This window comes from Somniosus microcephalus, chromosome 8 (genome assembly GCF_052327205.1).
Source record: "Somniosus microcephalus isolate GS21.2 chromosome 8, FLI_Smic_1.0, whole genome shotgun sequence".
Classification (NCBI taxonomy): Eukaryota; Metazoa; Chordata; class Chondrichthyes; order Squaliformes; family Somniosidae; genus Somniosus; species Somniosus microcephalus.
In genome coordinates, this window is record NC_140994.1 from 15,425,963 (window position 1) to 15,452,813 (window position 26,851).

General features: G+C 46.4%; 1 protein-coding gene across 1 annotated transcript in view; it reads left to right on the forward strand.

Annotated features, from left to right (window-relative positions):
* The first annotated feature begins 9,557 nt into the window (after positions 1–9,557).
* The window catches only part of hpse2 (heparanase 2), a 385,546-nt gene continuing 368,252 nt past the window's right edge, over positions 9,558–26,851 (forward strand). The window contains exons 1-3 of the mRNA XM_085994280.1: positions 9,558–10,023; positions 11,828–11,985; positions 13,177–13,338. Of these exons, the coding sequence (XP_085850406.1) occupies positions 9,743–10,023; positions 11,828–11,985; positions 13,177–13,338 (601 nt within the window). The 5' untranslated portion in view covers positions 9,558–9,742. The remainder of the gene's footprint in view (positions 10,024–11,827; positions 11,986–13,176; positions 13,339–26,851) is intronic.

The following is a 26,851-nucleotide window of genomic DNA, read 5'->3' on the forward strand; positions in this document are numbered from 1 at the left end:
AAGTCCCGCGTAGGCTGTGGCGCTGGCGTGTCGTCCTCGTAGATGTTGAGCGGGTCGCGGGACCCAGGCCTGCCGTCTGCTGGGGCTGGATATCGGATCGTGGGGGGGGGTGGTAGTGGGTAGTGGGTTACTGCAGCCCCCGAGGGTGCAAGGTCTCTTATGGAGACTGTGTCCTCCCGCCCGTCCGGGTATGCAATGTAAGCGTACTGGGGGTTGGCGTGGAAGAGGTCGACCCTCTCGACCAGGGGGTCCGTTTTATGGGTCCTCACGTGTCTTCTCAGTAGGACCGGCCCTGGGGACGTCAGCCATGGCGGTAGCGATGTCCCCGATGTGGACTTCCTTGGGAAGACAAACATTTTCTCATGAGGGGTGGCGTTAGTGGCAGTGCAGAGCAGTGACCGAATAGAGTGGAGCGCATCGGGTAGCACATCCTGCCAGTGGGAGGTTGGAAGGCCCCTAGACTTTAAGGCTAGCAGGGCGGCCTTCCAAACTGTCGCATTTTCTCTTTCCACCTGTCCGTTCCCCCGGGGGTTGTAACTAGTGGTCCTGCTTGTGGCAATACCCCTAGTTAGCAGGTACTGACGGAGTTCGTCGCTCATAAACGATGAGCCCCGGTCGCTATGGATATAGCTGGGGAAACCGAACAGGGTGAAGAGGTCATTTAGGCATTTAATGACCGTGGCACTGGTCATGTCCGGGCAGGGGATGGCGAACGGGAAACGGGAGTACTCATCAATAATATTGAGGAAGTACACGTTGCGGTCGGAGGAGGGGAGAGGCCCTTTAAAATCGACGCTCAGGCGCTCGAAGGGGCGAGTGGCTTTTATCAGGTGAGCCCTGTCTGGTTTATAAAAGTGCGGTTTGCACTCAGCGCAGACTTGGCAGTTCCTGGTCATGGTCCTGACCTCCTCAATGGAGTAAGGTAGGTTGCGGGCCTTGACGAAGTGGAAGAACCTGGTGACCCCTGGGTGGCAGAGGTCATTGTGGAGGGCCCGCAGTCTATCGATCTGCGCGCTGGCGCAGGTGCCACGCGATAGAGCATCCGGGGGTTCGTTGAGCTTCCCGGGCCGGTACAAGATCTCGTAATTGTAGGTGGAAAGTTCGATTCTCCACCTCAAGATCTTGTCATTTTTGATTTTGCCCCTCTGCTTGTTGTTAAACATGAAAGCGACTGAACGCTGGTCAGTGAGCAGGGTAAATCGTTTTCCGGCCAGGTAGTGCCTCCAATGACGCACAGCCTCCACAATAGCCTGGGCCTCCTTCTCAACAGCGGAGTGTCTGGTCTCCGGGCCCTGGAGGGTTCGTGAAAAGAAGGCCACGGGTCTCCCCGCCTGATTGAGGGTAGCGGCCAGGGCAAAGTCGGACGCGTCGCTTTCCACCTGGAAGGGGATGGATTCGTCCACTGCGTGCATGGTGGCTTTGCCGATGTCCTCCTTGATATGGTGGAAGGCTAAGCGGGCCTCTGCCGTCAAGGGAAAAGAGGTGGACTTGATCAGCGGACGGGCCTTGTCCGCATAGTAGGGGACCCACTGGGCGTAATAGGAGAAAAACCCTAGGCACTTCTTCAGGGCCTTGAGGCAGTGGGGCAGTGGGAGTTCCATAAGGGGACGCATCCGGTCGGGGTCGGGACCGATGACTCCGTGTTCCACAACACAGCCAAGGATGGCGAGGCGGTTTGTGCGGAATATGCACTTCTCCTTGTTATATGTCAGGTTCAGGAGTTGGGCGGTGCGGAGGAATTTTTCGAGGTTTGCGTCATGGTCCTGCAAGTCACGGCCGCAGATGGTCACATTGTCCAGGTATGGGAAAGTGGCCTGCAACGCATTTTGATCTACCATCCGGTCCATCTCCCTTTGGAAGACGGAGACGCCGTTGGTGACGCCAAAGGGAACCCTAAGGAAGTGATAGAGGCGGCCGTTTGCCTCAAAGGCAGTATACTGGCGGTCCTCAGGGCAGATAGGGAGCTGGTGGTATGCTGATTTCAGGTCAATGGTCGAGAAGACGCGGTACTGCGCGATCTGATTGACCATATCAGCTATGCGGGGGAGTGGGTAAGCGTCCAGTAGGGTGTAGCGATTTATTGTCTGGCTGTAGTCGATGACCAGGCGCTGCTTCTCGCCGGTCTTAACGACCACAACCTGGGCTCGCCAGGGGCTGGTGCTGTCCTCAATAATCCCTTCCTTCAGGAGCCGCTCCACTTCGGTTTTAATGAAAACCCTGTCCCCGGCGCTGTATCGCCTGCTCTTTGTGGCGATGGGCTTACAGTCGGGGGTGAGGTTAGCAAACAGTGGGGGGGGGGTGACTCGGAGTGTGGAGAGGTTGCACCTGGTGCGCGGCGGGCAATTTGGAAGCTGCTGGCTGCGGACTGTGAGTGGGGGGAGGGGTCCACCGTACGCCATCGTAACACTTTTAAGGTGGCACTGAAAATCTAACCCCAGTAGAACGGCAGCGCAGAGGTCGGGCAGGACCAGAAGTTTAAAATTATCGTACACAGTCCCGTCTACTATGAGTGTCACCACGCAGTAGCCGCCAATGTCCGCTGACTGGGACTCGGAGGCCATAGAAATCCGCTGGTGCGCAGGCAGGACTGGGAGAGAGCAACGCCGCACCGTGTCAGGGTGGATGAAGCTCTCCATGCTCCCAGAGTCAAAAAGGCAGATTGTATCGTGACCATTTACCTTAATGTCCATTGTGGAACTGGCCAGTTGGTGCGGTCTCGCTTGGTCCAGTGTAACGGATGCCAGCGTAGGGGTCGGTGTGTCGCTGCGGGTATCAGATGAGGCGGTGTCGGGGGCCTGCTGCGTCCCGGCTGTCGTCCAAGATGGCGGCGTCCATGATCCCCATGTGGCTGGAGGCGTCCAAAATGGCTGCTGTACCGGTGATTCGCACATGGCCGAGGAGGCCCAAGATGGCGGCCCGCATGGCCCACACGCGGCGCTGCTGGGGTTCGGGGTGGCTTTGGCCCTGCAGACGCTAGCGTAGTGTCCCTTCTTCCCGCAGCCCGAGCAGATCGCGTTTTTCGCCGGGCAGCGCGCTCTGGGGTGTTTTGCCTGGCCACAGAAGTAGCATTTCTGGCCTTGGGGCACTGCTGTCTGGCCTTGGGACACTGCTGCGGTAGTTGGGCCGTTGCTGGGGTGTGGCTGGGGTGGCACGGCGCTATGAGGCGGTCCTACCATGTCCCAGGCTGTCGTTCCCCGCGGCGTCCACGGTGCAGAGGAGTAGGCATCCATGCCCTGGTAGGCTGCATCCAATGATAGTGCGAGTTCAGAGGCCTTGTTGAGGTTGAGGTCACTCTGCTCCAACAGTCGCTGTCGGGTGTAATTGGATCTGTGGCCCGCTACAAAAGCGTCCCGGAAGTTCCTCTGTGTACACGGCGGCCTTTACATCCTTACACCCACAGGCCCGGCCAAGCACGGACAGTGCCTGAAGATATTCCACGGTCGATTCCCCAGGTTGTTGCTTACGACTCCCCAGAAGGTGCCTGGCGTACACTTCGTTCACTGGGCGCGTGTACTGGTCCTTGAGGAGCTTGATAGCATCCACGTACGAGGTCGCGTCTTGGATGACCGAGTACACTCGGTGGTTCACTTTGGAGGTCAGGACATCCAGTTTGTCCTCTTCCGATTTGATTGCTTCGGAGGCGGTCAGGAATTTTTCGAAACACTTAAGCCAGTGAGTAAACTTGGTGGATGAGTCCGCCTCCCGATGATCTAAGTCCAGGCATGCTGGTGTGAGGATCTTTTCCATTATAAAAATTTTGTTAATAAAATTGATGCGCTATCAATTACTCATAAAAGACTGAGAGTTAGAAGAGTAACTAAAGGCTTTTATTAACAAAAGAATGGAGGTCTGCCTCGAGTGGTCGACCGGTCCAGAAATACAAAGGGCTGGGGAGCAGTCACCTTTATACTAGGACTTGTGGGAGGAGTCAGCCGAGGCATGTCCAGGCATGTACACAATGGAATACAAACAGTATACAAACAGTGGTTTACCACATATCTCAAGGCAGGAAAACAGGCAACCAATTACAATGCTTCTTATAAAACAAGAATAATCACCACAGGGTGTCCTTGAAGCGTTTCCTCTGCCCACCTGGGGCTCTCTTGCCGTACCGGAGATCCGAGTAGAGCGCTTGTTTTGGGAGTCTTGTATCGGGCATGCGGATGATGTGACCTGTCCATCGGAGCTGATCAAGCGTGGTCAAAGCTTCGATGCTGGGGATGTTGGCCTGAGCAAGAACACTGACATTGGTGCGTCTATCCTGCCAATGGATTTGCAGGATCTTGCGGAGGCAGCGTTGGTGGTACCTCTCCAGTGCTTTGAGGTGCCTGCTGTATATGGTCCATGTCTCTGAGGCATACAGCAGGGTGGGTATCGCTGCTGCTCTGTAGACCATGAGCTTAGTGCCAGGTTTGAGGTCCTGGTCTTCAAACACTCTCTTCCTCAGGTGACCGAAGGCTGCACTGGCACACTGAAGGCGGTGTTGGACTTCGTTGTCGACGTCTGCCCTTGTTGACAGTAGGCACCCGAGGTATGGAAAGTGGTCCACGTTGTCCAAGGCCTTGTCGTGGATTTTGATAATCGGGGGGCACTACTGTGTGGTGGGTGCAGGTTGGTAGAGGACCTTTGTCTTACGGATGTTTAGTGTAAGGCCCATGCTCTCGTACGCTTCAGTGAAGGTGTTGACAATGGTTTGGAGTTTGACCTCCGAGTGAGCGCAGACGCAAGTGTCGTCTGCATACTGTAATTCGACGACAGAGGATGGGACAACTTGGATCTGGACTGGAGGCGATGGAGGTTGAACAGTTTCCTGTTTGTTCTGTAAATTAGCTCCACTCCAGTGGGGAGCTTACTGAGGGTGAAATGGAGCATTGCAGCAAGGAAGATCGAGAAGAGCATTGGTGCGATGACATAGCCTTGCTTGACCCTGGTTCGTACGTGAATTGAGTCTGTGGTGGAACCGTTGGTCAGGATCATGGCTTGCATGTCGTCGTGAAGCAGGCGGAGGATAGTGACAAACTTTTGAGGGCAGCCAAATTTGAGGAGGACACTCCATAATCCCTCACGGTTGACAGTGTCGAAGGCCTTTGTGAGATCAAAGAAGGTCATGTACAGCGGTTGGTGCTGTTCCCTGCATTTCTCTTGTAATTGACGTGCGGTGAAGATCATGTCCATTGTGCCCCTTAGTGGGCAGAATCCACATTGCGACTCTGGGAGGAGCTCTTCAGCCACTGGGAGAAGGCGATTGAGGAGGATTCTTGCAATGACTTTCTCTGTGGCAGACAGCAGGGAAACTCCTCTGTAATTACCGCAATCGGACTTGTCACCTTTCTTGAAGATGGTCACAATTACAGCATCTCTGAGATCCACTGGCATGCTCTCCTCCGTCCAGATAAGAGAAATTAGTTCATGAATTCGCACCAGTAGTGCTTCTCCGCCATGCTTTAGTGCCTCGGCGGGGATTCCATCTGCTCCTGAGGCCTTGTTGTTCTTCAGTTGTCGGATGGCCTTTTCAACCTCACGCCGGGCTGGGGTTGTGCTGAGATGGTGGCGGATAGCATGCTGTGGGATGGAGTTGAGTACACTCGTGCTGAAGACAGAGTCGTGGTTAAGGAGATCTTCGAAGTGCTGCTTCCAGCGGGCACTGACTCCCTCTCTGTCCTTGATGAGTACCTCTCTATTCTTGGCCTGCAGTGGGGAAGGGCCTTGGGTGCTTGGGCCGTAGATGGTCTTGACTGCGCTAAAGAATCCACGCATGTCGTGGTTGTCAGCTAGCTGCTGGATCTCCTGCGCTTTCTCCACCTACCATCTGTTCTTTAGGTCGTGAGTTTTTTGTTGGACCTCGGCCTTCAGGCATCTGTAGAGCTGCTTTCTTGCTCTCGAGTTGTGATGCTGTTTCCAGATCAGGAATGCCTTGCGCTTGCGGCTTATTAGCTCCTGGATCGTATCGAACCAGTCTTGGTGTTTCGTGGTCACAGGACATACTCAAATAACAACGCACCCAAAACACAGGACAAACTGAAATACCGAGAGACACCCAAAACACAGGACATACTCAAATGACAACACACCCAAAATACAGGATAAACCCAAATAACACACCCAAAACACAAGACAAATGCAAATAGCAAGAGACACCCAAAACACAGGACAAACTCAAATTCAACAAAGGAGGACAAAGGGATTAATTAAGAAAGGGAAAATAGAATATGAGAGTAAGCTTGCAGAGAACATAAAAACTGACTGTAAAAGCTTTTATAGATATGTGAAGAGAAAAAGATTGGTGAAGTCAAGCGTAGGTCCCTTGCAGTCAGAATCGGGGGAATTTATAATGGGGAACAAAGAAATGGCAGACCAACTAAATACATATTTTGGTTCTGTCTTCACAAAGGAGGACACAAATAACCTCCCAGAGATGCCGGGGAACATAGGGTCTGATGAAAGGGTGGAACTGAAAGAAATCAGTATTTGTAGGGAAATGGTGTTAGGAAAATTGATGGGACTGAAGGCCGATAAATTCCCAGGGCCTGATAATCTACATCCCAGGGTACTTAAGGAAGTGGCCCTAGAAATAGTAGATGCATTGCTGGTCATCTTCCAGAACTCGATAGGCTCTGGAACGGTACCCATGGATTGGCGGGTAGCTAATGTTACCCCACTATTCAAAAAAGGTGGTAGAGAAAAGGTGGGGAATTATAGACCGGTAAGCTTGACATCGGTAGTGGGGAATATGCTAGAGTCGATTATAAAAGATGTAATAGCAGAGCACTTGGAAAGCAGTGACTGGATCGGACAAAGTCAACATGGATTTACAAAAGGTAAATCATGCTTGACTAATCTACTGGAATTTTTTGAGGATGTAACTGGTAAAATAGATAAGGGAGAACCAGTGGATGTGGTGTATTTGGACTTTCAGAAGGTTTTCGATAAGGTCCCGCATAAGAGATTAGCATGCAAAATTAAGGCACATGGAATTGGGGGCAAGGTATTGACTTGGATAGAGAACTGGTTGGCGGACAGAAAGCAAAGAGTTGGATTAAACGGGTCATTTTCCGAGTGGCAGGCAGTGACTAGTGGGGTACCGCAAGGATCGGTCCTAGGACCCCAGTTGTTCACAATATATATTAATGATCTGGACGAGGGAATTGGATGTAATATCTCCAAATTTGCAGACGACACAAAGCTGGGGGGGAGGGTATGCTGTGAGGAGGATGTCGTGAAACTCCAGCACGATTTGGACAGGTTGGGTGATTGGGCAGAAACATGGCAAATGCACTATAATGTGGATAAATGTGAGGTTATCCACTTTGGTGGCAAAAACAGGAAGGCAGATTATTATTTGAATGGTAATAGATTGGGAGAAGGGGAAGTGCAAAGAGACCTGGGTGTTCTTGTACACCAGTCGCTGAAGGTAAGCATGCAGGTGCAGCAGGCGGTTAAGAAGGCAAATGGTATGTTGGCCTTCGTAGCAAGAGGGTTCGAGTACAAGAACAAGGATGTCTTGCTGCAGTTGTACAGGGCCTTGGTGAGACCACACCTTGAGTATTGTGTGCAGTTTTGGTCGCCTTACCTGAGGAAGGACGTTCTTGCCATGGAGGGAGTGCAGTGAAGATTCACCAGGCTGATACCTGGGATGGCAGGAATGACGTATGAGGAGAGATTGTGTCGATTGGGCTTATACTCACTGGAGTTTAGAAGATTGAGAGGGGATCTCATCGAAACCTATAAAATTCTGTCAGGCCTGGACAGACTAGATACAGGAAGGATGTTTCTGATGGCCGGGGAGTCCAGAGCCAGAGGTCATAGTCTAAGGATAAGGGGTAAGCCATTTAGGACTGAAATGAGGAGGAATTTCTTCACCCAGAGAGTGGTGAACCTGTGGAATTCTCTGCCACAGAGGGCGGTGGAGGCCAGTTCATTAAGTATATTCAAGAAAGAGTTGGATATATTTCTTAAGGCTAAAGGGATCAAGGGATATGGGGAGAAGGCAGGGACTGGGTACTGAATTTGGATGATCAGCCATGATCTCATTGAATGGCGGAGCAGGCTCGAAGGGCCGAATGGCCTACTCCTGCTCCTATCTTCTATGTATCTATATAAATAACAACACACCCGAAACACAGGACTACACAAATAACAAGAGACACCCAAAACACAGGACATAACCAAATAACGAGAGACACCCAAAACACAGGACATACACAAATAACGAGAGACACACAAAACACAGGACAAACTCAAACAATGAGAGACACCCAAAACACAGGACTTACGCAAATAACACACCCAAAAAATAGGACATACCCAAATAATAACACACCCAAAAGACAGAACATACCGAAATAACAAGAGACACCCAAAACACAGGACATACCCAAATAACAACACACCCAAAACACAGGACATACCCAAATAACAACACACCCAAATCACAGGACATACACAAATAATGAGAGACACCCAAAACACAGGACATACCCAAATAATGAGAGACGCCCAAAACACAGGACATACTCAAATAACACACCCAAAACACAGGACATGCCCAAATAACAACACACCCAAAACACAGGACATACACAAATAACGAGAGACACCCAAAACACAACAGTCCGCAAAACGCAGGACTGACCAAAAAAACAAGACAGCAGACCCAAAGCGTTCTCAGTCATATCACGGAAGTCTGACCTGGCGCTGCAGAACAAGGTTCAGGGCACAAGGCTCAACCTTTACATGTCTGATTAAATAATGAGCACCTCTTTAAATCCAACACATGGCAGAATTATTTGACAGATAATTGAATCCGCTCAGTAACGCGGTCGTTTCACTTTGCGTTGGAAATGAAATAAACAAAAAAGAAACTATCAGTTCTGAAAACTACGCGCTTTCTCTGTTCTTGCACAAGCGGCCAAACCTAAAGAGGTTGGAAGGTTTCCAATCGGAATAGGATAGGATTGCCCAGGGGCTGCCCAGAAATTACATAGCAGCGGCCGAAACGCGAAACAAAATAAAAATACAAGGTCCCACTCTGAGACTATATTCATCATTTATGAGGACCTCGTTACACAGAGTACCAGGTATTGATGCATGAGCTTTGCTTTGGGTTCACGTTGCCTGAATTGGCTTGTTAACATCGATCTATGAGAGATTAAAGAGGAACGGTGGAAGCAGGTCTGATCAGAAAGACAGGTTCAGGTTTGGAGTAGGACCATGCATTAGCCCCCCATTCCAACAAAAAAAGAGAAAATGAACCTAGTTCTGTGACGGACCTGTTGTGCCACAGTTTCAGTTTCTGCCGCTGATCTCCCCTCAGCTGCTTTCTCTCCTCTCTGGGAGGACTCTGGTGGTTCAGTTAATGTACAAGGTGATTGCACGGGAGGCGCAGGAGGGGAAATTGTGTTGTTGGCTTTTAAACCGCAGTCTGGCTTTTGCCGTCAAGAATGAATGGGACGGTGCCTCGGGGTGCAATCGGCGCTACAGTCTGGTAGAGGCTTATCTTAAAGGGCGGGGGGGGGGGGTGTGGGCTGTTGCTGGAAGAGGCTGGCGGAGAGGGGGCGTGGAGTTGCTAACCACGCCATCAAAACATTGTAAACCACATACACACGGGCAAGATAAAGAAATAATTCACTGTGGCCACCGGCTTGAAAGTTCCCATCTGCCGAGCATTGGGAGATTTTGATTCGATTTGATTTGATTTTCTCTCCCCCTCTCTCTCTGTCTGTCTCTCTCTCTCTCTCAAACCATGATGCCCCCCCGTGCCTTGTCTCACTGCATCCTCCCGAAGATCTTGTATTTCTTCGCATCCCTCCCCATGCTGGCTCACCTCCCGGCCGGGGCTCACATCGGAGAACGAAGATCGGCGGCCGGGGGTCTCAGTCGTGCCAGGAGTCACCCGAGAGAAATGAAAACCCTCATCCTGTTGGATGTGAGCATCAGGAGCTCGATCCGGACCGTCAGCGAAAACTTTCTGTCCATCCAACTCGACCCCGCCGTGGTGCACAATGGCTGGATCGATTTCTTAAGGTACAATCTTATTATTCTGGGAGCCAGAAAAGGATAGGTTTTTTTTTGTGTGTGTGTTGAAATATTTTTTTCTCTCTCGGGTTAATAATCTCCAACGTTGAAATTGACACGCTTTTTTTCATTCGGTTTAATTTATTTACTTTCAAAAGCGCGCGGCAGCGAATAGCCTGAAACTGACTGGAAATAGATTAAGATCAACTTTCATTTAATTAAAACACACACACACACACACAATCATTTCGCTTCTGTGCATTCGGGACGTGGCGTATTTCATATCTAATCCAGGCTGATCAAAGGTCTATTTTATGGTCCGGATTATTCAGAGACATTTATCTTTCAAGCTGTTCCTCAATTCGGACAAAAAAACTAAAAAGAAATCTTAATATTTGAACCTGTGAAGCGATTTGGGGAAAAAAATGCGACTTCATTTCAAGAAACAGAAATGCCGTTGAATTCGATAAAGCGAAACCAGATTTTTTTGTTTTGTTAAAAAATCAGGAAATCGTTTACAAAGCGCCGATCAGAACTCGCTGGAATTACACCGCGAGAAACATTTAGGATAAGAGTTGAGTTTTTCCAGCATTTTCTGTTGTTATTTAGGATAAGAGTTAACCGGTTTGCCTCATTGACAACGGGACATCGAAAAAATAATCTCAATGGAGCGAAATGACGGCAATGCGTTCTGTTTTTTTAAACCGAGACTTCAAATGATTAAAATAAAGCAGAGTAGCTGAATATTGGACAGACCCCCCCCCCCCCCCCACCGCGGTAGAATTGAATTGTCAGCACTGAGATTTCCCAAGTCTGTCCAACTGGGAAATAAAACCGCTTGGCTTCTCTCGTGTCCCTTCGCGGATTTTCGTTTTTTTTTTAAAAAAGACTTTAAAAAAAATAAATAAAATCGATTTCACACAATGATAGCGACCCATCTCAACTATCGAGTGGAACCCTTCTTATCAATACGGATCGAGACTAGGCAGGATTTGAAACCATCGAGGATCAAACCCCCAGTTATAACACCCAGTAAACTGGGCTGTCTGCGGAATTTATTTGGTCCATCTAAGTTCAAAATGTTGAGCGTGAAATCATTTTTTTTTTAAAAAGGAGCCAAAATGTTTATTTCTAGGGGCGAGAGTCCCAGGTGTCCTATTTTAAATTCCTTTTAATTTTGGATTTCTACTGCCAACTCGTCCCCCTCATTGTTGTAACCAATATTCTGTAAATAGTTACTGTGTGTGTGTACACGAGTAAAAAAAAAACCTCCTCAATAAAGAGCAGAGACTCCTTCCCTTCCCCATGCATCATTTTCACTCAAGTATGTTTTCCACTGTAGCGAGCATGCCTGGATTAGGGCGAAAAATATCAGAGCTCGTCCCTTGGAAAACCAAAAAAAAGAAACCTCCATCAAACCTTAACAGTAAATAAACCCGACCACCATCAGTTTACCGGCTCAAGCTTGACTTCCAATCTCAGTGGTCTCTGTATAAAGAACTCGCATTTATCCAGCGTGTTACCAGAAACTAGCCGCAACATCCCAGAGCGCGTCGTGTACAACTGCTGTTTAAGTTTGCAACACTGCATGGGTCCAGTTAAGAGAAAAGGGGCTCCTTTTAAATACAAAAACTCTTTTTAACTTCACCCTCCTTATGTTTAATGTACAACTCGCGCAAACAACGTGCCTTTATGTGAGACGATGTTTTTTTTTTGCACACACAGGCAGTGAAAAGCTGAGGTTAAAAACTTTTTTTTAAAAAGGGTCCCTTAAAATGAGTGTGTGTGTGTGTGTGTGTGTGTTTTTCCACAGCTCCAAGAGGCTGGTAACGTTGGCGCGAGGGTTGTCTCCAGCCTTTCTGTGGTTCGGTGGGAAACGGACGGATTTTCTACAATTCCAGAATCACCGCAATCTGGCGAAGCACAGGGGCGAGCTGGGGCCAGATTACTACCTGAAAAACTACGAAGACGGTATCTGCATCTTTTTTGACCACCTCTGGTCTCTCAGCACTGCTCTCAGTATCTCCTTCTCCTGTCACCCGCCCCTTGCTAACACTAAATGCTGTTTCAACACCGCTTGCTGCAGATAGTATATAGTCACGTTTTACAATTTGTGCAATGACATAGTAGACAAAATATGCATAAAAGGTACTGAAAGATGTTTCACATTAATTATATTTGAAGCGCTTTATATTCGTGGCATTTTGTATCTATATATAATATACACATATAATGAAACAAATGCATATTATTATACATATACTCTCCCTATATATTCTTTCTACACACTATCTCTGTATATATTATCTCTTTATCTTTACAAAAATCTAGGCTGACACACCCAGTGCGGTGCTGAGGGAGCGCTGCACTGTCGGAGGTGCCGTCTTTAGTATGAGACGTTAAACCGAGGCCCCGTCTGCTCTCTCAGGTGGATGTAAAAGATCCCGTGGTCACTATTTCGAAGAAGAGCAGGGCAGTTGTCCCCTCCTGGCCAATATTTATCCCTCAATCAACATCACTAAAAACAGATGATCTGGTCATTATCACATTGCGGTTTGTGGGAGCTTGCTGTGCTGCTGCGTTTCCTACATTACAACAGTGACTGCACTTCAAAAAAAGTACTTCATTGGCTGTGAAGCGCTTTGAGAGGTCCGGTGGTCGTGAAAGGCGCTATATAAATCCAAGTCTTTCTTTCTACCACAACATGTAAATCTGCCGCATTTCCTACTGTATATGCCATGTATATATCTGTTACATGTCAAGCTGTTTATAATGTAATAAATGTATATAATGCATGAATTGCCTGCATAACTCGCCACGGGTCACGCTGTGAATGTTATAGTTACATGTAAGACGTGTTACCTGTCACACTTTGTGCATATTTCATATTTCCATTAACTTTCATTAAACATTAAACATCCCCGGCGTTCCGGTTGGGAGATGGTATCAAAATCTTGGGTAAAATATCCCCGGGTTGTTCCCTTGATGGGATTTCCAATGTAAACGAATGTTTAATTTGAAGATTAAAAATGTTCCTGTTAATTCCCTGTGTTGAGCGATCAGAGAGTATGTTTTTTTTTTGGTGTGGCGGTGGGGGAAGGGGTGATAACTACCAGGACAGTAATTTCACTCACACGTTGAGGATTTTGTTTGAAATTTCAGATATTGTCCGCAGTGACATCGCCCTGGATAAGCAGAAGGGCTGTAAAATCGCGCAGCACCCGGACATCATGCTGGAGTTACAGAGAGAGAAAGCATCGCAGATGCAGGTGGTCTTGGCGAAGGAGCAATTCTCCAACACCTACAACAACATCACGATAACAGGTAGGAAGAGCAGGCCAGGCCCTCGGGGTGTGGTGGTGTTTTGGTTCAAGGAAGTACAGGGGGACTTCGGCTGAATGCGGCGGAGAGAGAGAGGGGTTGCGCTGAACGAGGGAGAGCGACTGACTTGAGGCAGCGTGTTTGATTCCTTCTCCCCGGAGCTCAGTGACCGCACGATTCATTCTTTTGCAATTTTGTGTGGCAATGTCGATTTCTGTGCTGAATGTCATTTCCTAACCCAGGTGCTTTTGCATTTTGCAAGAAACTTCTCATCGTGGAGTTAAGTTTGCAAAAGAACGGGAAGTAAAAGCGATAATTTAATTGCAAAATCAGTTTATTTGTAACAATTGCTACCAATTAAATAAAGTTTAACGCTGTGGTTTGCGAATGTCCGATTTGATTTCGATATTTCATGTATTACTTTTGAAGAAATTCTGTGTAAAATGCAACGTATTAAATGCGGAGGAATAAGAAGGAACGTTTAAATTTAGCAAAATAGCGTGTGCACAATGTACGTGGTGTGTCAGTTGCATGGGTTGTAGCTAGTTGAATGTAGTGTACTCGTTGCACGTAGTGTACCTGTTGCACATAGTGTACCTGTTGCATTCAGTGTACCTGTTGCACGTAGCGTACCTGTTGCATTTAGTGTACCTGTTGCACATAGTGTACCTGTTGTATTTAGTGTACCTGTTGCACGTAGTGTACCTGTTGCATTTAGTGTACCTGTTGCACGTAGTGTACCTGTTGCATTTAGTGTACCTGTTGCACATAGTGTACCTGTTGCATTTAGTGTACCTGTTGCATTCAGTGTACCTGTTGCACATAGTGTACCTGTTGCAGGTAGTGTACCTGTTGTATTTAGTGTACCTGTTGCACATAGTGTACCTGTTGCATTTAGTGTACTTGTTGTATTTAGTGTACCTGTTGCATTTAGTGTACCTGTTACATGTAGTGTGCCTGTTGCATTTTGTGTACCTGTTGCATTTAGTGTACCTGTTGCACGTAGTGTACCTGTTGCATTTAATGTACCTGTTGCACATAGTGTACCAGTTGCTTTTAGCATTTAGTGTACCTGTTGCATTTAGTGTACCTGTTGCACGTAGTGTACTTGTTGCATTCAGTGTACCTGTTGCATTTAGTGTACCTGTTGCATGCAGTGTACCTGTTGCACATAGTGTACCTGTTGCATGCAGTGTACCTGTTGCACATAGCGTACTTGTTACATTTAGTATACCCGTTGCACATAGTGTACTTGTTGCATTTAGTATACCTGTTGCATTTATTGTACCTGTTGCATGTAGTGTACTTGTTGCATTTAGTGTACCTGTTGCATTCAGTGTACCTGTTGCATGTAGTGTACCTGTTGCATGTAGTGTGCCTGTTGCATTTTGTGTACCTGTTGCATTTAGTGTACCTGTTGCACGTAGTGTACCTGTTGCATTTAATGTACCGGTTGCACATAGTGTACCAGTTGCATTTAGCATTTGGTGTACCTGTTTCATTTAGTGTACCTGTTGCACATAGTGTACTTGTTGCATTCAGTGTACCTGTTGCATACAGTGTGCTTGTTGTATTTAGTGTACCTGTTGCATGCAGTGTACCTGTTTCATTTAGTGTACCTGTTGCATGTAGTGTACTTGTTGCATTCAGTGTACCTGTTGCATACAGTGTGCTTGTTATATTTAGTGTACCTGTTGCATGCAGTGTATCTGTTGCATTTAGTGTACCTGTTGCACGTAGTGTACTTGTTGCATGCAGTGTACCTGTTGCACATAGTGTACCTGTTGCATGCAGTGTACCTGTTGCACATAGCGTACTTGTTACATTTAGTATACCTGTTGCACAGTGTACTTGTTGCATTTAGTGTACCCGTTGCATTTATTGTACCTGTTGCATGTCGTGTACTTGTTGCATTTAGTGTACCTGTTGCATGTAGTGTACCTGTTGCATGTAGTGTGCCTGTTGCATTTTGTGTACCTGCTGCATTTAGTGTACCAGTTGCATGTGCTGCACCAGTTGCATGCAGTGTACTAGTTGCATGTGGTGCACCAGTTGCATGCAGTGTACCTGTTGCATTTAGTGTACCTATTGCATTTAGTGTATCAGTTGCATGTGGTGCACCAGCTGCATGCAGTGTACTAGTCGCATGTAGTACCCCAGTTGCATGCAATATACCAGTTGTATGTGGTGCACCAGCTGCATGCAGTGCGCTAGTCGCATGTGGTACCCCAGTTGCATTCAGTGTACCAGTTGCATGTGGTGCACCAGCTGCATGCAGTGTACTAGTCGCATGTGTTGCACCAGTTGGGCTGACTGAGTGGGATAAACCAACAGTGACTTTGTTCTGAAGTGACCCATCAGCTGCTTTTCGTCTAATGATTTCACTTGTTGGCCAATTGCAGTTTGTCAAAGTGACTGGGAAATCTGCTAAACATTTGTATTAAATGTACCCGAGTACTGGGATTTCAAATTTCCAGAATGCATGAAACACATTTAAGTAATTACGTTAGGCCATATCGGAGAGTTAGTGTTATTGAATGGAGACCCGCTCTGAAGTAAAAGCATTTAATGGAAATTAATGACACTGCTAGATGTTACTCTCATATGTTGGTGAATATTCTTTGAAAATTGACCCTCATAGAGCTGATCGCAATTAGTCTAGAAATTTTGCTTTAAATGCACAGTTGTCCTTCAGACTGGTATTTGTGAGCAATTCATAGTTGGCAAATCTGGGTTATACTGCTGATGCCCTGAGGTCAGTGATAAAGGAGCCATGCACACGCATGCTTGGGGACACGCACAGAGCTTTGCTACCCAGATGGCTAATTTGTAACATTGAGAGAAAGCGGGTGGGAGAGCAGGCCTGTGCTGAGATTTAAAAACATAGAGCAGTAAGTTTATAAAGTTCTCAGGAGGCCTAGGGGATGGATTTGGGCAGTTTTAAAAGGCGGCTTTTTTGCTGGGCTGGAACTGTCCCGCATCTGGTGTGAACTCAACCTGACGTGAGCTGTGTGGGAAGCTCACACCACTTGGCTTTGCAGACTCGAGAACCAGATTGGGACCTGAGTTATATTTCCATGTGTGTACAAATGCACATCCTAAGCCATTTGGCGACAGCATGAAAGTAGCAGTATAACAGCTGGATTATTGAAGCTTTACCATCTAGCTCCTTCACAGACCCCTGTGTAAATCCCGGTACAGTACTAAATTGTGAGGCAGGTGCCAGACTTTAAAAAAACTGTGTTGAGCAAATATTCTCACCTGTACTATAACATGTGTACAACTACTTCATTTCTAATGACGCGTGCCACAGTTTTTGTAATTATTTCGTAACTATTAATTGAATTTGAAAAACAGATGTCTTCATATGTTCTTAAAGAGTCCATGCACCAGATTACCCTAATGTGTTAAGAGGGTCTGAGCACACCAGCATGATTCTGGAAATGGTAGCCTTGATCGAATGTTTCATTTATACTGCAGGCATGGTTTGAGAGAGTTATCAGCGTTTACAGTGGTGGCATGACATTATACCGCTGCCATCTCACCAATCTCAAACTGGGTTACAGTAAAACAGCGTGCACGTATGTTTAAACACACACATTTTTTGCTAGACAAGGGTATAAAAGAATATGGAGCCAAGGCAGGTGGATGGGGTTAAGATACAGATCAGCCATGATTTCATTGATTTGCTGAACAGGCTTGAGGGGCTGAATGGCCTACTCCTGTTCCTATGTTCCTACATACTGCTTGCTGGTATCTGAAATCAGGAACATTTCTGATGCTGGCTACAAACTGAGTATCCTGGACAAACTTTTTCCACTTTAATATAAAGGTTAGCTTTAATATATTGGAGCCAACGTAAGCGCCCAGAGATTTCTGGCTACCTCTTTAAATGGTCTTAGAAACTGAAGTCAAAGCTCAACTACAGTTAATACTGTCCGTTTCAACTAACCGGGAAACAGGAACTGCTTCTCAGCAACAGGAAAGGTTCAGTATATTTGTGACGCCACAGTGCTGAGCTCTCACATCGTGCTTTAATTCATCTTGACTCTATGTCCACACTATTGTATAAACTGTACAACTTGTTTTGCCTTAATTTCTTTCCCTTAATTTCCCCCCTTTTGACCTTAACTCATGCTTGGGAATGGGTGCTAAGTGGCCTCTAGTACTTCACCCCCAAGTAGCTATTGTTCCTATGTGAGATCAGGTGGTCAGTGTCAGTCAACCAAAGTATCATTGATACTCCTTTTTATTTCAAGCAGTTAATAGCAATTCTAACTAGGGAATAGGCCTAGCACATTGTTCGTTAAAATGAGCAACCTAGGTTTACGTTGAGCCTAGGCTGATGGGATGAAAATATACTCTACCCGCTGCCTGTAAGGTGCCCACATGTAATAAAAATGGGCAGTATCACTCCAGTTCCTCGTGGGCATGGGCCGACAACACTAAACGGCCACTAATTCAGCACTAATGTCACTCAGAAAGGTCATAGGTTAGCTGATGTGGGAATTTGAAACATGTCACTCTACTGCAGTAGGGCATGAGGTTGGGGTTGAGTTTGACAAAGCAGTCCGCTTGATTGGCACCCCATCCACTACCTTAAACATTCACTCCCTCCACCACCGGTGCACCATGGCTGCAGTGTGTACCATCTACAAGATGCACTACAGCAACTCGCCAAGGCTTCTTCGGCAGCACCTCCCAAACCCGCGACCTCTTCCACCTAGAAGGACAAGGGCAGCAGGCACATGGGAACATCACCACCGCCAAGTTCCTCTCCAAGTCACACACCATCCTGACGTGGAAATATTTTGCCGATCCTTCATCGTCGCTGGGTCAAAATCCCGGAACTCCCACCCTAACAGCACTGTGGGAGTACCTTCACCTCACGGACTGCAGCGGTTCAAGAAGGCAGCTCACCACCACCTTCACAAGGGCAACTAGGGATGGGCAATAAATGTTGTCCTTGCCAGCGATGCCCACATCCCGTGAATGAATAAATAAAAAGTATATTCCAACTAGCTGCTTTTACATTGCATGAGAGCAATGATAGTGCTGCCTGTCCCTGAAAGTGCAGGCTTCATGCAGCTGGCTGCAAGTTGAATGTAAGTCTGCCAGGACACACTGAGATCAATAGCCAGCAAGATCCATTCTTAGTGCTATTAGGCCGTCAATCTTAGCAAGCCCTGGCAGTTTTACATTTAGCTTCTGGGAACCAACTGCACTAGCGCAGGTCTCACATAAAGTGAAAACAGCTAATGCGATACAGTTGAACTGTAACTGCTTGATGCTGAAATCCGGTGCTTGAAAGGACAGCTCTTTAATTCTCAACACTGACATCCTCAATCTGGATGAGCACGAAAAAACCTTAACGAAAAATATCAGGAAGTTAGGAGTAGGAATGGACAGTTAGACGGAAGTTTTTTTTGTGTGTGGATTTGTTACCAGACGAGGTTATTTAAATATAAATAGGCTCAAGAGACAATTAGATGCATTTCTGGAGAGAGGGAGGACTGAGGGATAGGGCGGGAAGGTGGGTTTTGAGATCTGTCAAAAAGGGACAGACTTTTTTGGACACAGCGGTTTTTTTTTTCCGTTTCCCAAAAGTTATTTATGTTCTTAATTGATAGCATATGATTATTACATTAAAATACGAGGGGAAAAAAAACCCCATTTTGTTCTTATTTGTCACTTGAAACCCTAAACTGCAATGGATGCCACTTACGAGCGGAAACAATTAAACCAAAAATCAACGCACATCATCAAAGGATGGTTCGGATTGTAAAGCCAACTCAGAATTAAGACGAGTGCATGATGCTTCTTGTGGAGGGCGTCAGTGTTATTGAGTCTGTCAGCATCAGAAACAGCGAGGGACCCATGGAATAAAGTATTTGTCGCTTATTTCTTTAAACTTGGATATATTTTTTTTGACGGAAGCACCATTGCCACAGATCTTGTTTACAGTGACTAGTGAGTGACGTCTAGCAGTTTCGCCCCCCCCCACCAATAATTTTAAATTGCACGCCGCCAATTTGTGTTTAACAGTGATTCCTCCGCCATGTGAGTATAAAAACATGTAACTGCATGAACAGCTTGATGCAGTAAGTAGTGCAGCTTTCAATTCACCTCCAGATAGTCAAGAATTTCGGTGCTGCTTTCGGTCACTTCAATCTGCCTGCCAGAGCCTGTCTCTTCTCAGCTTGACAGATAGGTGGAGTGCTCCTCTGGAGGAGGACAGAGGGAGTTTAGCCCCATCGCATAGTAATACTATAATGATACCCTGGCAGTAGCCAGAAGGGCAGCAAATTGCTCCCTGGGCCAGGTATAAAGAGGCCGCATGTCTGACTTAATATGATTCTACAAGGAAAAGCAGGGTAAAATCTAAGAAATTTCCATTGCTCTCTTAACCTTCAATTAGAAAAATAAAGATTATTCAACAGATAGATTGTGTGTTGACTGATTAAATCTCAAGTTCCATAAGTTATCTGTTGAAAAGACGTATTGCATCTTTAAATAATTTTAGTGTGTATGAAAGCTAGGCACTATTAATTAAAGCTGAGATATCAATGATATCCTGACCTATGTCAGGTACTAGAGCTGTTTGCAGTGTGGAGATCTTCCATCTGTCTCTCCACAACTTAATGCTGTGCCCAGGTCTCTCTCACACAACTTACACCCTGTCTCCTTTACTGGGTTGCCTCCTTGGCATGTAGTCTAAACATTGCAGTGGCAGTGCCATTGCAGTTGCTGCAACCCTCCTCAGAGTGGGTATTGCTGCCTTGCCATTGGAGGCATAAGTGGCAGTGGCGGGAAAGATTAGATGGCTACTGCTGCTGCGACTGGGCGTCAGGTCTTCTGTGGGTGGCAAAACCCCATTGTCCTACTCTCATATGTGGGCCTCCTGTCAGCTGATCACACCATGGCATCGCTGATGGGGTCCACAGAGAAACCTCTCGTCCATCTATTTCACCATGTCATCCTGACTGACCGAGGAGGCCAGGCAGTCAGCACCAGCAGTGGGGGATTCTAAACAGGGAGAAAGTGGGGGAGAGGGTGAGGTGAAAAATGGAAAAACAAACACTACAAATATACCAATGCTTGAATTCACTATCACAGGTCCAGTGGAAAAGATACTAAAACTTTAAAACTCCTATTGCTTTATCTTTCATGACAGTACGTTATATCCGGGCTTGAAGTTACTATATTTCATACACATGGGGAGATTACCAGGAACAGCTGTCCAACCCAGTATGAACTAAATATACTACGTTGCCAAATAAAAGAAGTTTGGCTCCTTTATAACTCAATCCGCATTGAGACAATCTCTAAAGGAACAGATGGCTTGAAATGTGCGGTTCATTGACACCGCTCTGAGAAGTCTTTATTTTGTGGTACTGCCCGAAGGTATCTGCCAGCTTAGCTCAGTTGGTAGTACTCTTGCCTCTTAGTCAGAAGGTTGTGGGTTGAGGTCCCACTCCAGGCCTTAAGTACATAACTTAAGGCTGCCATCTCACCTCGGTGCTGAGGGAGTGTTCAATTGCTGTTGCATTTTGGATGATTTGGACAAGTTGGGTGATCGGGCAGATGCATGGCAGATGCAGTATAATGTGGATAAATGCGAGGTTATCCACATTGATGGCAAAAACAGGAAGGCAGATTATTATCTGAACGGCAGTAGATTGGGAGATGGGGAAGTGCAACGAGACCTGGGTGTCCTTGTGCACCAGTCGCTGAAGGTAAGCATGCAGGTGCAGCAGGCGGTTAAGAAGGCAAATGGTATGTTGGCCTTCGTAGCGAGAGGGTTCGAGTACAGGAACAAGGATGTCTTGCTGCAGTTGTACAGGGCCTTGGTGAGACCACATCTTGAGTATTGTGTGCAGTATTGGTCGCCCTATTTGAGGAAGGATGTTCTTGCCATGGAGGGAGTGCAGCGAAGATTCACCAGACTGATACCTGGGATGGCAGGAATGACGTATGAGGAGAGATTGGGTCGATTGGGCTTATACTCGCTGGAGTTTAGAAGAATGAGAGGGGATCTCATTGAAACTTATAAAATTCTAGCAGGACTAGACAGACTAGATGCTGGAAGGATGTTCCCGATGGCCGGGGAGTCCAGAACCAGGGGTCACAGTCTAAGGATAAGGGGTAAGCCATTTAGGACAGAGATGAGGAGGAATTTCTTCACCCAGAGAGTGGTGAACCTGTGGAATTCTCTACCACAGAAGGCAGTAGAGGCCAATTCATTAAATATATTCAAGAAGGAGTTAGATATATTTCTTAAGGCTAAAGGGATCAAGGGATATGGGGAGAAGGCAGGGACAGGGTACTGAATTTGGATGATCAGCCATGATCTCATTGAATGGCGGAGCAGGCTCGAGGGGCCGAATGGCTTACTCCTGCTCCTATCTTCTATGTTTCTATGAGATATTAAACAAAGGCCCCCTCTGCCTGTTCTGGTAGTTCCAAGTGGTTGCAAAAGATCCTATGGCACTATTTAAAGAAGAGCAGGAAGTTCTCCCTGTGTCCTGGCCATCATTCCTCAACCAACACCACCAAAAACAGATTAACTGGTCATTAATATCATTTGCTGTTTGTGGGATCTAGCTGTAGTAAGGTGAAATCTACTTTTAGATTGTTCTTTTAATTCAGATCATGGGAGGCTAGTACCCATGATGAACTAGCTCCGGGTGTTTATGCTGTAACCAGAGTCTGTGCCACCGGTCTGCAGGGAATGGATTTAACAGAACAATCACAGGAGGCAGCTTCGCTGTTAAGCTTTTGCCTCTAAATCAGAAGGCTCTGGATTCCAGCTCCACTCGAGGACTTGAGCACATTTTAAAAAAGCACTAAGTTGATACTTCAGTATTAAGGAAATGCTGTATTATTGGAGGTGCTGTTGCTTGGTTGCTGGTTTTTTTTTCTTGTGCTGTTGTTTGGTTGTTATGCCCTGTCTTGCTGTGCAGGTCGTTAAAATCCCATGGCACTATTTGAAGAGTTTCTTCTTCAAATAGTGTATTGGACCCTTCAACCTCAACCACCTGAACAGGTAGGCAGAGTCTTGGTCTAAAAGCTGAAAAGGCACTTTGCCTCCGAAGGCAGGGAGCAAAACTCATTCCTGAGAAGGGCTTCGGCAACTGAAACAGCACTGCTACTGCATTGTTCTCCTGGTGTCCTGGCCAATGTTTCTATCTCCACCAAAACCAAATTGACCGGTCATTCACCTCATAACCGTTTGCCGTGGCAATTGTGGCTGCACTTCAAAGTAGCTAATTGTATGTGAGGTGCTTTGACGCTTTGAGATGTTTCTGAGAGATGTTTTATTATAAATACAAGGCTTTAAAACGATTCCTTCTGATTGTCCCCAAGATCAAGAGCAAGACCAAGTACAAAGCCTGCATCTAATGGATGAGGGCACTATTGAACAGGCAAAGTCATTACTGTAACCTAGTCAGTAATGTTGGACAGTATTTATGAATAGCTAGGTGCAGTTGGGATTTATCCTGCTCTATCATTCAACTCCAGTCTGTTTGGGATTAGACCATCCATTTTTTCAGTGCGCTGTCCAGCAAATTCTAAACTGTAAACCAGGTATCAAAAGTCTGATTTTTAAAATACAGGTCCAATTTTTCCACATCTTATGATGTGAAGTCATTTGTAATTAAGGTTTGCAATTCATTTTCATCAGCAACAGCGAAAAAACTCGGAGCTCACATAATGATCCCATCACGTATCTTGTCTCTATCCAGCCCTCTGTCTAGCTTTGTTAAAAGGTAGGAAACCCTGAGAGCAGTGCCAAAGACGAGGAAATGTCTGTTCTTAGAGTGGAAAGTCCAGTTCCTTGAAGAGCGCTCTGTCTGGCCCAGTAACCCCGCTGGGATGCCCGGTCTTGTTGCTTGAAGTGGTAATGACGGCTGACTGCTGACGAGGTTGGTGGGTTTGGTAAATGCATCCAATGTTGGGCTGGCTGCCTGATCTGGCAATTCTACTGGGTCTGCCTGGTCTAGTTATCGTGTCAGGATGCTGACTGGGTCACCTGTCTAGTTTAGGGATCGCGTCAGCGTGCCTGAATCCGGCAATTGTGTCCGGACGATGGGCATGGTACCTGGTGCAGTAATCGTGTCAGGATGCTGACTGGGCTACCTGGCCTGATAATCGTGTCAGTGCTGGGCACGGTTTCGCGGTCTGGTATTTGCACCAGGATGCTGGGCCGGCTGCCTGGTCAGGCAATCGCGCCGGCATCCTGGTTGATGATGTGGCAGCTGCGGGAATATGATTCTGACTTCCACAGCTGCAAGATCATACGAGCGGTATGAAAAGGAATTTTATTTTCCATGGTTTCTGGGTCCACATGGGTGTTATAAATTGTAACGATCGCTCTTTGAACCCACATCCACAATTAATTTGCATTCATCCAGTCAGGGAATTTCTTTGTCCTCCAAAGGCAGTTATTTGAGAGGAAGTTTTTTTTTTATAAGTAAAGAATTGACGAGGGCAAAGGGGTAAGAGAATCAAAAACATATGTCCGAAAGCATAAAGCTTTTATGTGCCATCATTTTCTTTCAGCAGTGTAATGAACTGGCAGGTTGTAATCAAACAATATAATTATGATCCCACAGAAGGGAAAGATTACATTTACCAATAAATCACAAGATCACTCGAACCCTATCATGGTCAAATGATAAACATAAAACTCCGCTGCCGAGGCCCATCAGATAGCTCCCAAGTGACAGTGGTGAGGGATGATGTAGTCATCCTCATCAGCAGACATTATCTGTCTTTTCATGTTGATTCTTTCTGTGAATGCTTTGCCCATCTAGGCGAGGGAGGTTAGTGCTGTGAATGGAACAACTGTCCACTTCCATGACCCGTTAGCATCAGGAATTCTCAGGTTAGGTGTAACACGCTACCCTGTCCCATCAACACGCCTCAGCCCCAACCTCGGATGAGCAACCTCCCACTTCACTAGTGTGACATTTTCTCGCTTGCTATACCAGCTGCCATCTTGTGGCCTCTCTGGGTATGATCGACAGTTGACACAAAGTTAGGGCTACTGACTAGTCGGAACTGGGTTATGACTGATGAAAGTCACTTTATGTTGGATCCCTACAGCAAACAGGCAGGGGAGACTTTTCATCCCATCAGACACTAAGTTAAGCGGCACAGTAAGTAGTGGAGATGGGAGTAGAAAGTTGCAAAGGGGACATCGATAGATCAAGTGAGTGGGCAAAATTGTGGCAGATGAAATTCAACATGTGGAAAAGGGTGAAGTAATGCACTTTGGAGCTAAGGGAGACCTTTTCTAAATGTTCTAAATGGTGAGAAGCTCGGAACTGTGGAGGAGCAGAGAGATTCAGTTATCCAAGTACAGAAATCACTAAAGACTAGTGGACAGGTACAAAAAAATAATTAAAAAGGCTAATGGAATGTTAGCCTTTATCTCAGGGGGCTGGAATACAAAGGGGTGGAAGTTATGCTACAGTTGTACAAAGCTCTGGTTAGACCCCATCTGGAGCACGGTGTTCAGTTCTGGGCCCCGCACCTCAGGACGGCTATATTGGCCTTGGAGAAGGTGTAGTGCAGTTTCACCAGAATGTTAGCAGGGCTAAAAGGGGTTAAATTACGAGGACAGGTTGCATAGACTAGGCTTGTATTCCCTCGAGTATAGAAGATTAAGGGGTGATCTAATCGAGATCTTTAAGATGATTAAAGGTGTTGATAGGGTAGATAGAGAGAAACGATTTCCTCTGGTGGGGGGAGTCCAGAACAAGGGGGCATAACCTTAAAATTAGAGCCAGGCCGTTCAGGGGTGATGTCAGGAAGCAGTTCTTCACACAAAGGGTCGTGGAAACCTGGAACTCTCTCCCCCAAAAAGCTGTTGAGGCTGGGGGGTCAATTGAAAATTTCAAAACTGAGATTGATAGATTCTTGTCAGGCAAGGGTACAGGAAACTTTGTGCTATCCGGCACCGACGGGACCGAGCTGTTGCCGTCCCATCAAAACTGCCAGACAAACCAGCGCTAATGTTAAAACATACGGAAGCTTTTGAGCTCCGTATCTAGCAACAAACCCTGTTGCTTAGCAACAGCTTCTAAACAGCCGGCCGTAGCTTGCAAGCGTCTCGGTAGCTAAGCAACAGCTTTAGCTAGACCTTGCAGAGCCTGACTAATGAAAAAAAAGCAACGAAAAGAAAAAAAACTTACTGAACCGATTCCTGAATTTTGCCGGTGGATCGAGCATTCCGGACAGTTAACCTCCGGATAAACCAAAGTTTCCTGTATTAAGGAGATTTGGAACCAAGGCAGGTAGATGGCGTTAAGCTGCAGATCAGCCATGATCTAATTGAATGGTGGAACAGTCTTGAGGGGCTGAATGGCCTCCTCCTGTTCCTATCTTCTAATCTGGACTGGCTTTGATCCTGAGTCCTAACAGTGAAAGGCCATTGTCCAGCTCGCTCTGCAGCCCAGTGTCCCCGAAGTGCAGCCTATGATATTTCCCTGCAACACGCAGTAACACATAAAGATAAATTAAGAAGGCTACAAATGTTGTAAATCTAAAATAAAAACAGGAAATGCAGAGCAGGTCAGTCACCTTCGGAAAGAGAAAGAGAGGTTAATGTTTCAGGTGGGGGCCCTTCCTCAAGCGTTCTGATAAGCTTGTTATAGGCTCACACACGATGAGAGACTACTTTGAGCGAGGTAGCAGAGGGCTGCTGGCGATCGTGAAACTATAGCCCTATTAATGGAAAAGGGAGAAAAATGAAAAAGAAAATTCAGCCGATGGTTTAATCCTTGATACTGTATAAGTTCTTCCCAACTGGTGTTCTTGAAAATTAATATTATTATTTTAAATTAAGGCCTTTTTCATTTCATAGCTTTTTACATAACAAGTAGGGGGATGAAACAGAAAATTAAATTGTATTAAAAAGCAATACCAAACTACGCCTCAAATTCTCCAGTATATAAACTTATCACTATCTATGACTAAATTGAGTGTAACATGCTCATCAGTATTATTACCTGTAATCACCAATTCTGATCAGGCAACAAGGTTTGGATTAACCTGATTGTTGACTCCCCACCCTATCAAAACGCATCATAATTTAAAAAAAAACTCAGCAAAATCTCTCCTCAGCTATCTCTGCTCCATTGGAAATAATCCCACTATGTCAAATCAATCTGTCCTCATATCTTTGACAAGGTGTCAGCCTTTGCTCAGTGGTAGCACTCTTGCCTTTTATCCTTGGCCCCCTCCTATTTCTCATCGACATGTTGCCCCCTTGGCGACATCATCCAAAAACACAGCGTCAGTTTCCACATGTACGCCTCACGACACCCAGCTCTACCTCACTACCTCTTCTCTCGACCCCTCAATGGTCTCTAAATTGTCAGACTGCTTGTCCGACATCCAGTTCTGGATGAGCAAAAATTTTCTCCAATTAAATATTGGGAAGACCGAAGCCATTGTTTTCGGTCCCCGCCACGAACTCCGTTCCCTAGCTACCGACTCCATCCCTCTC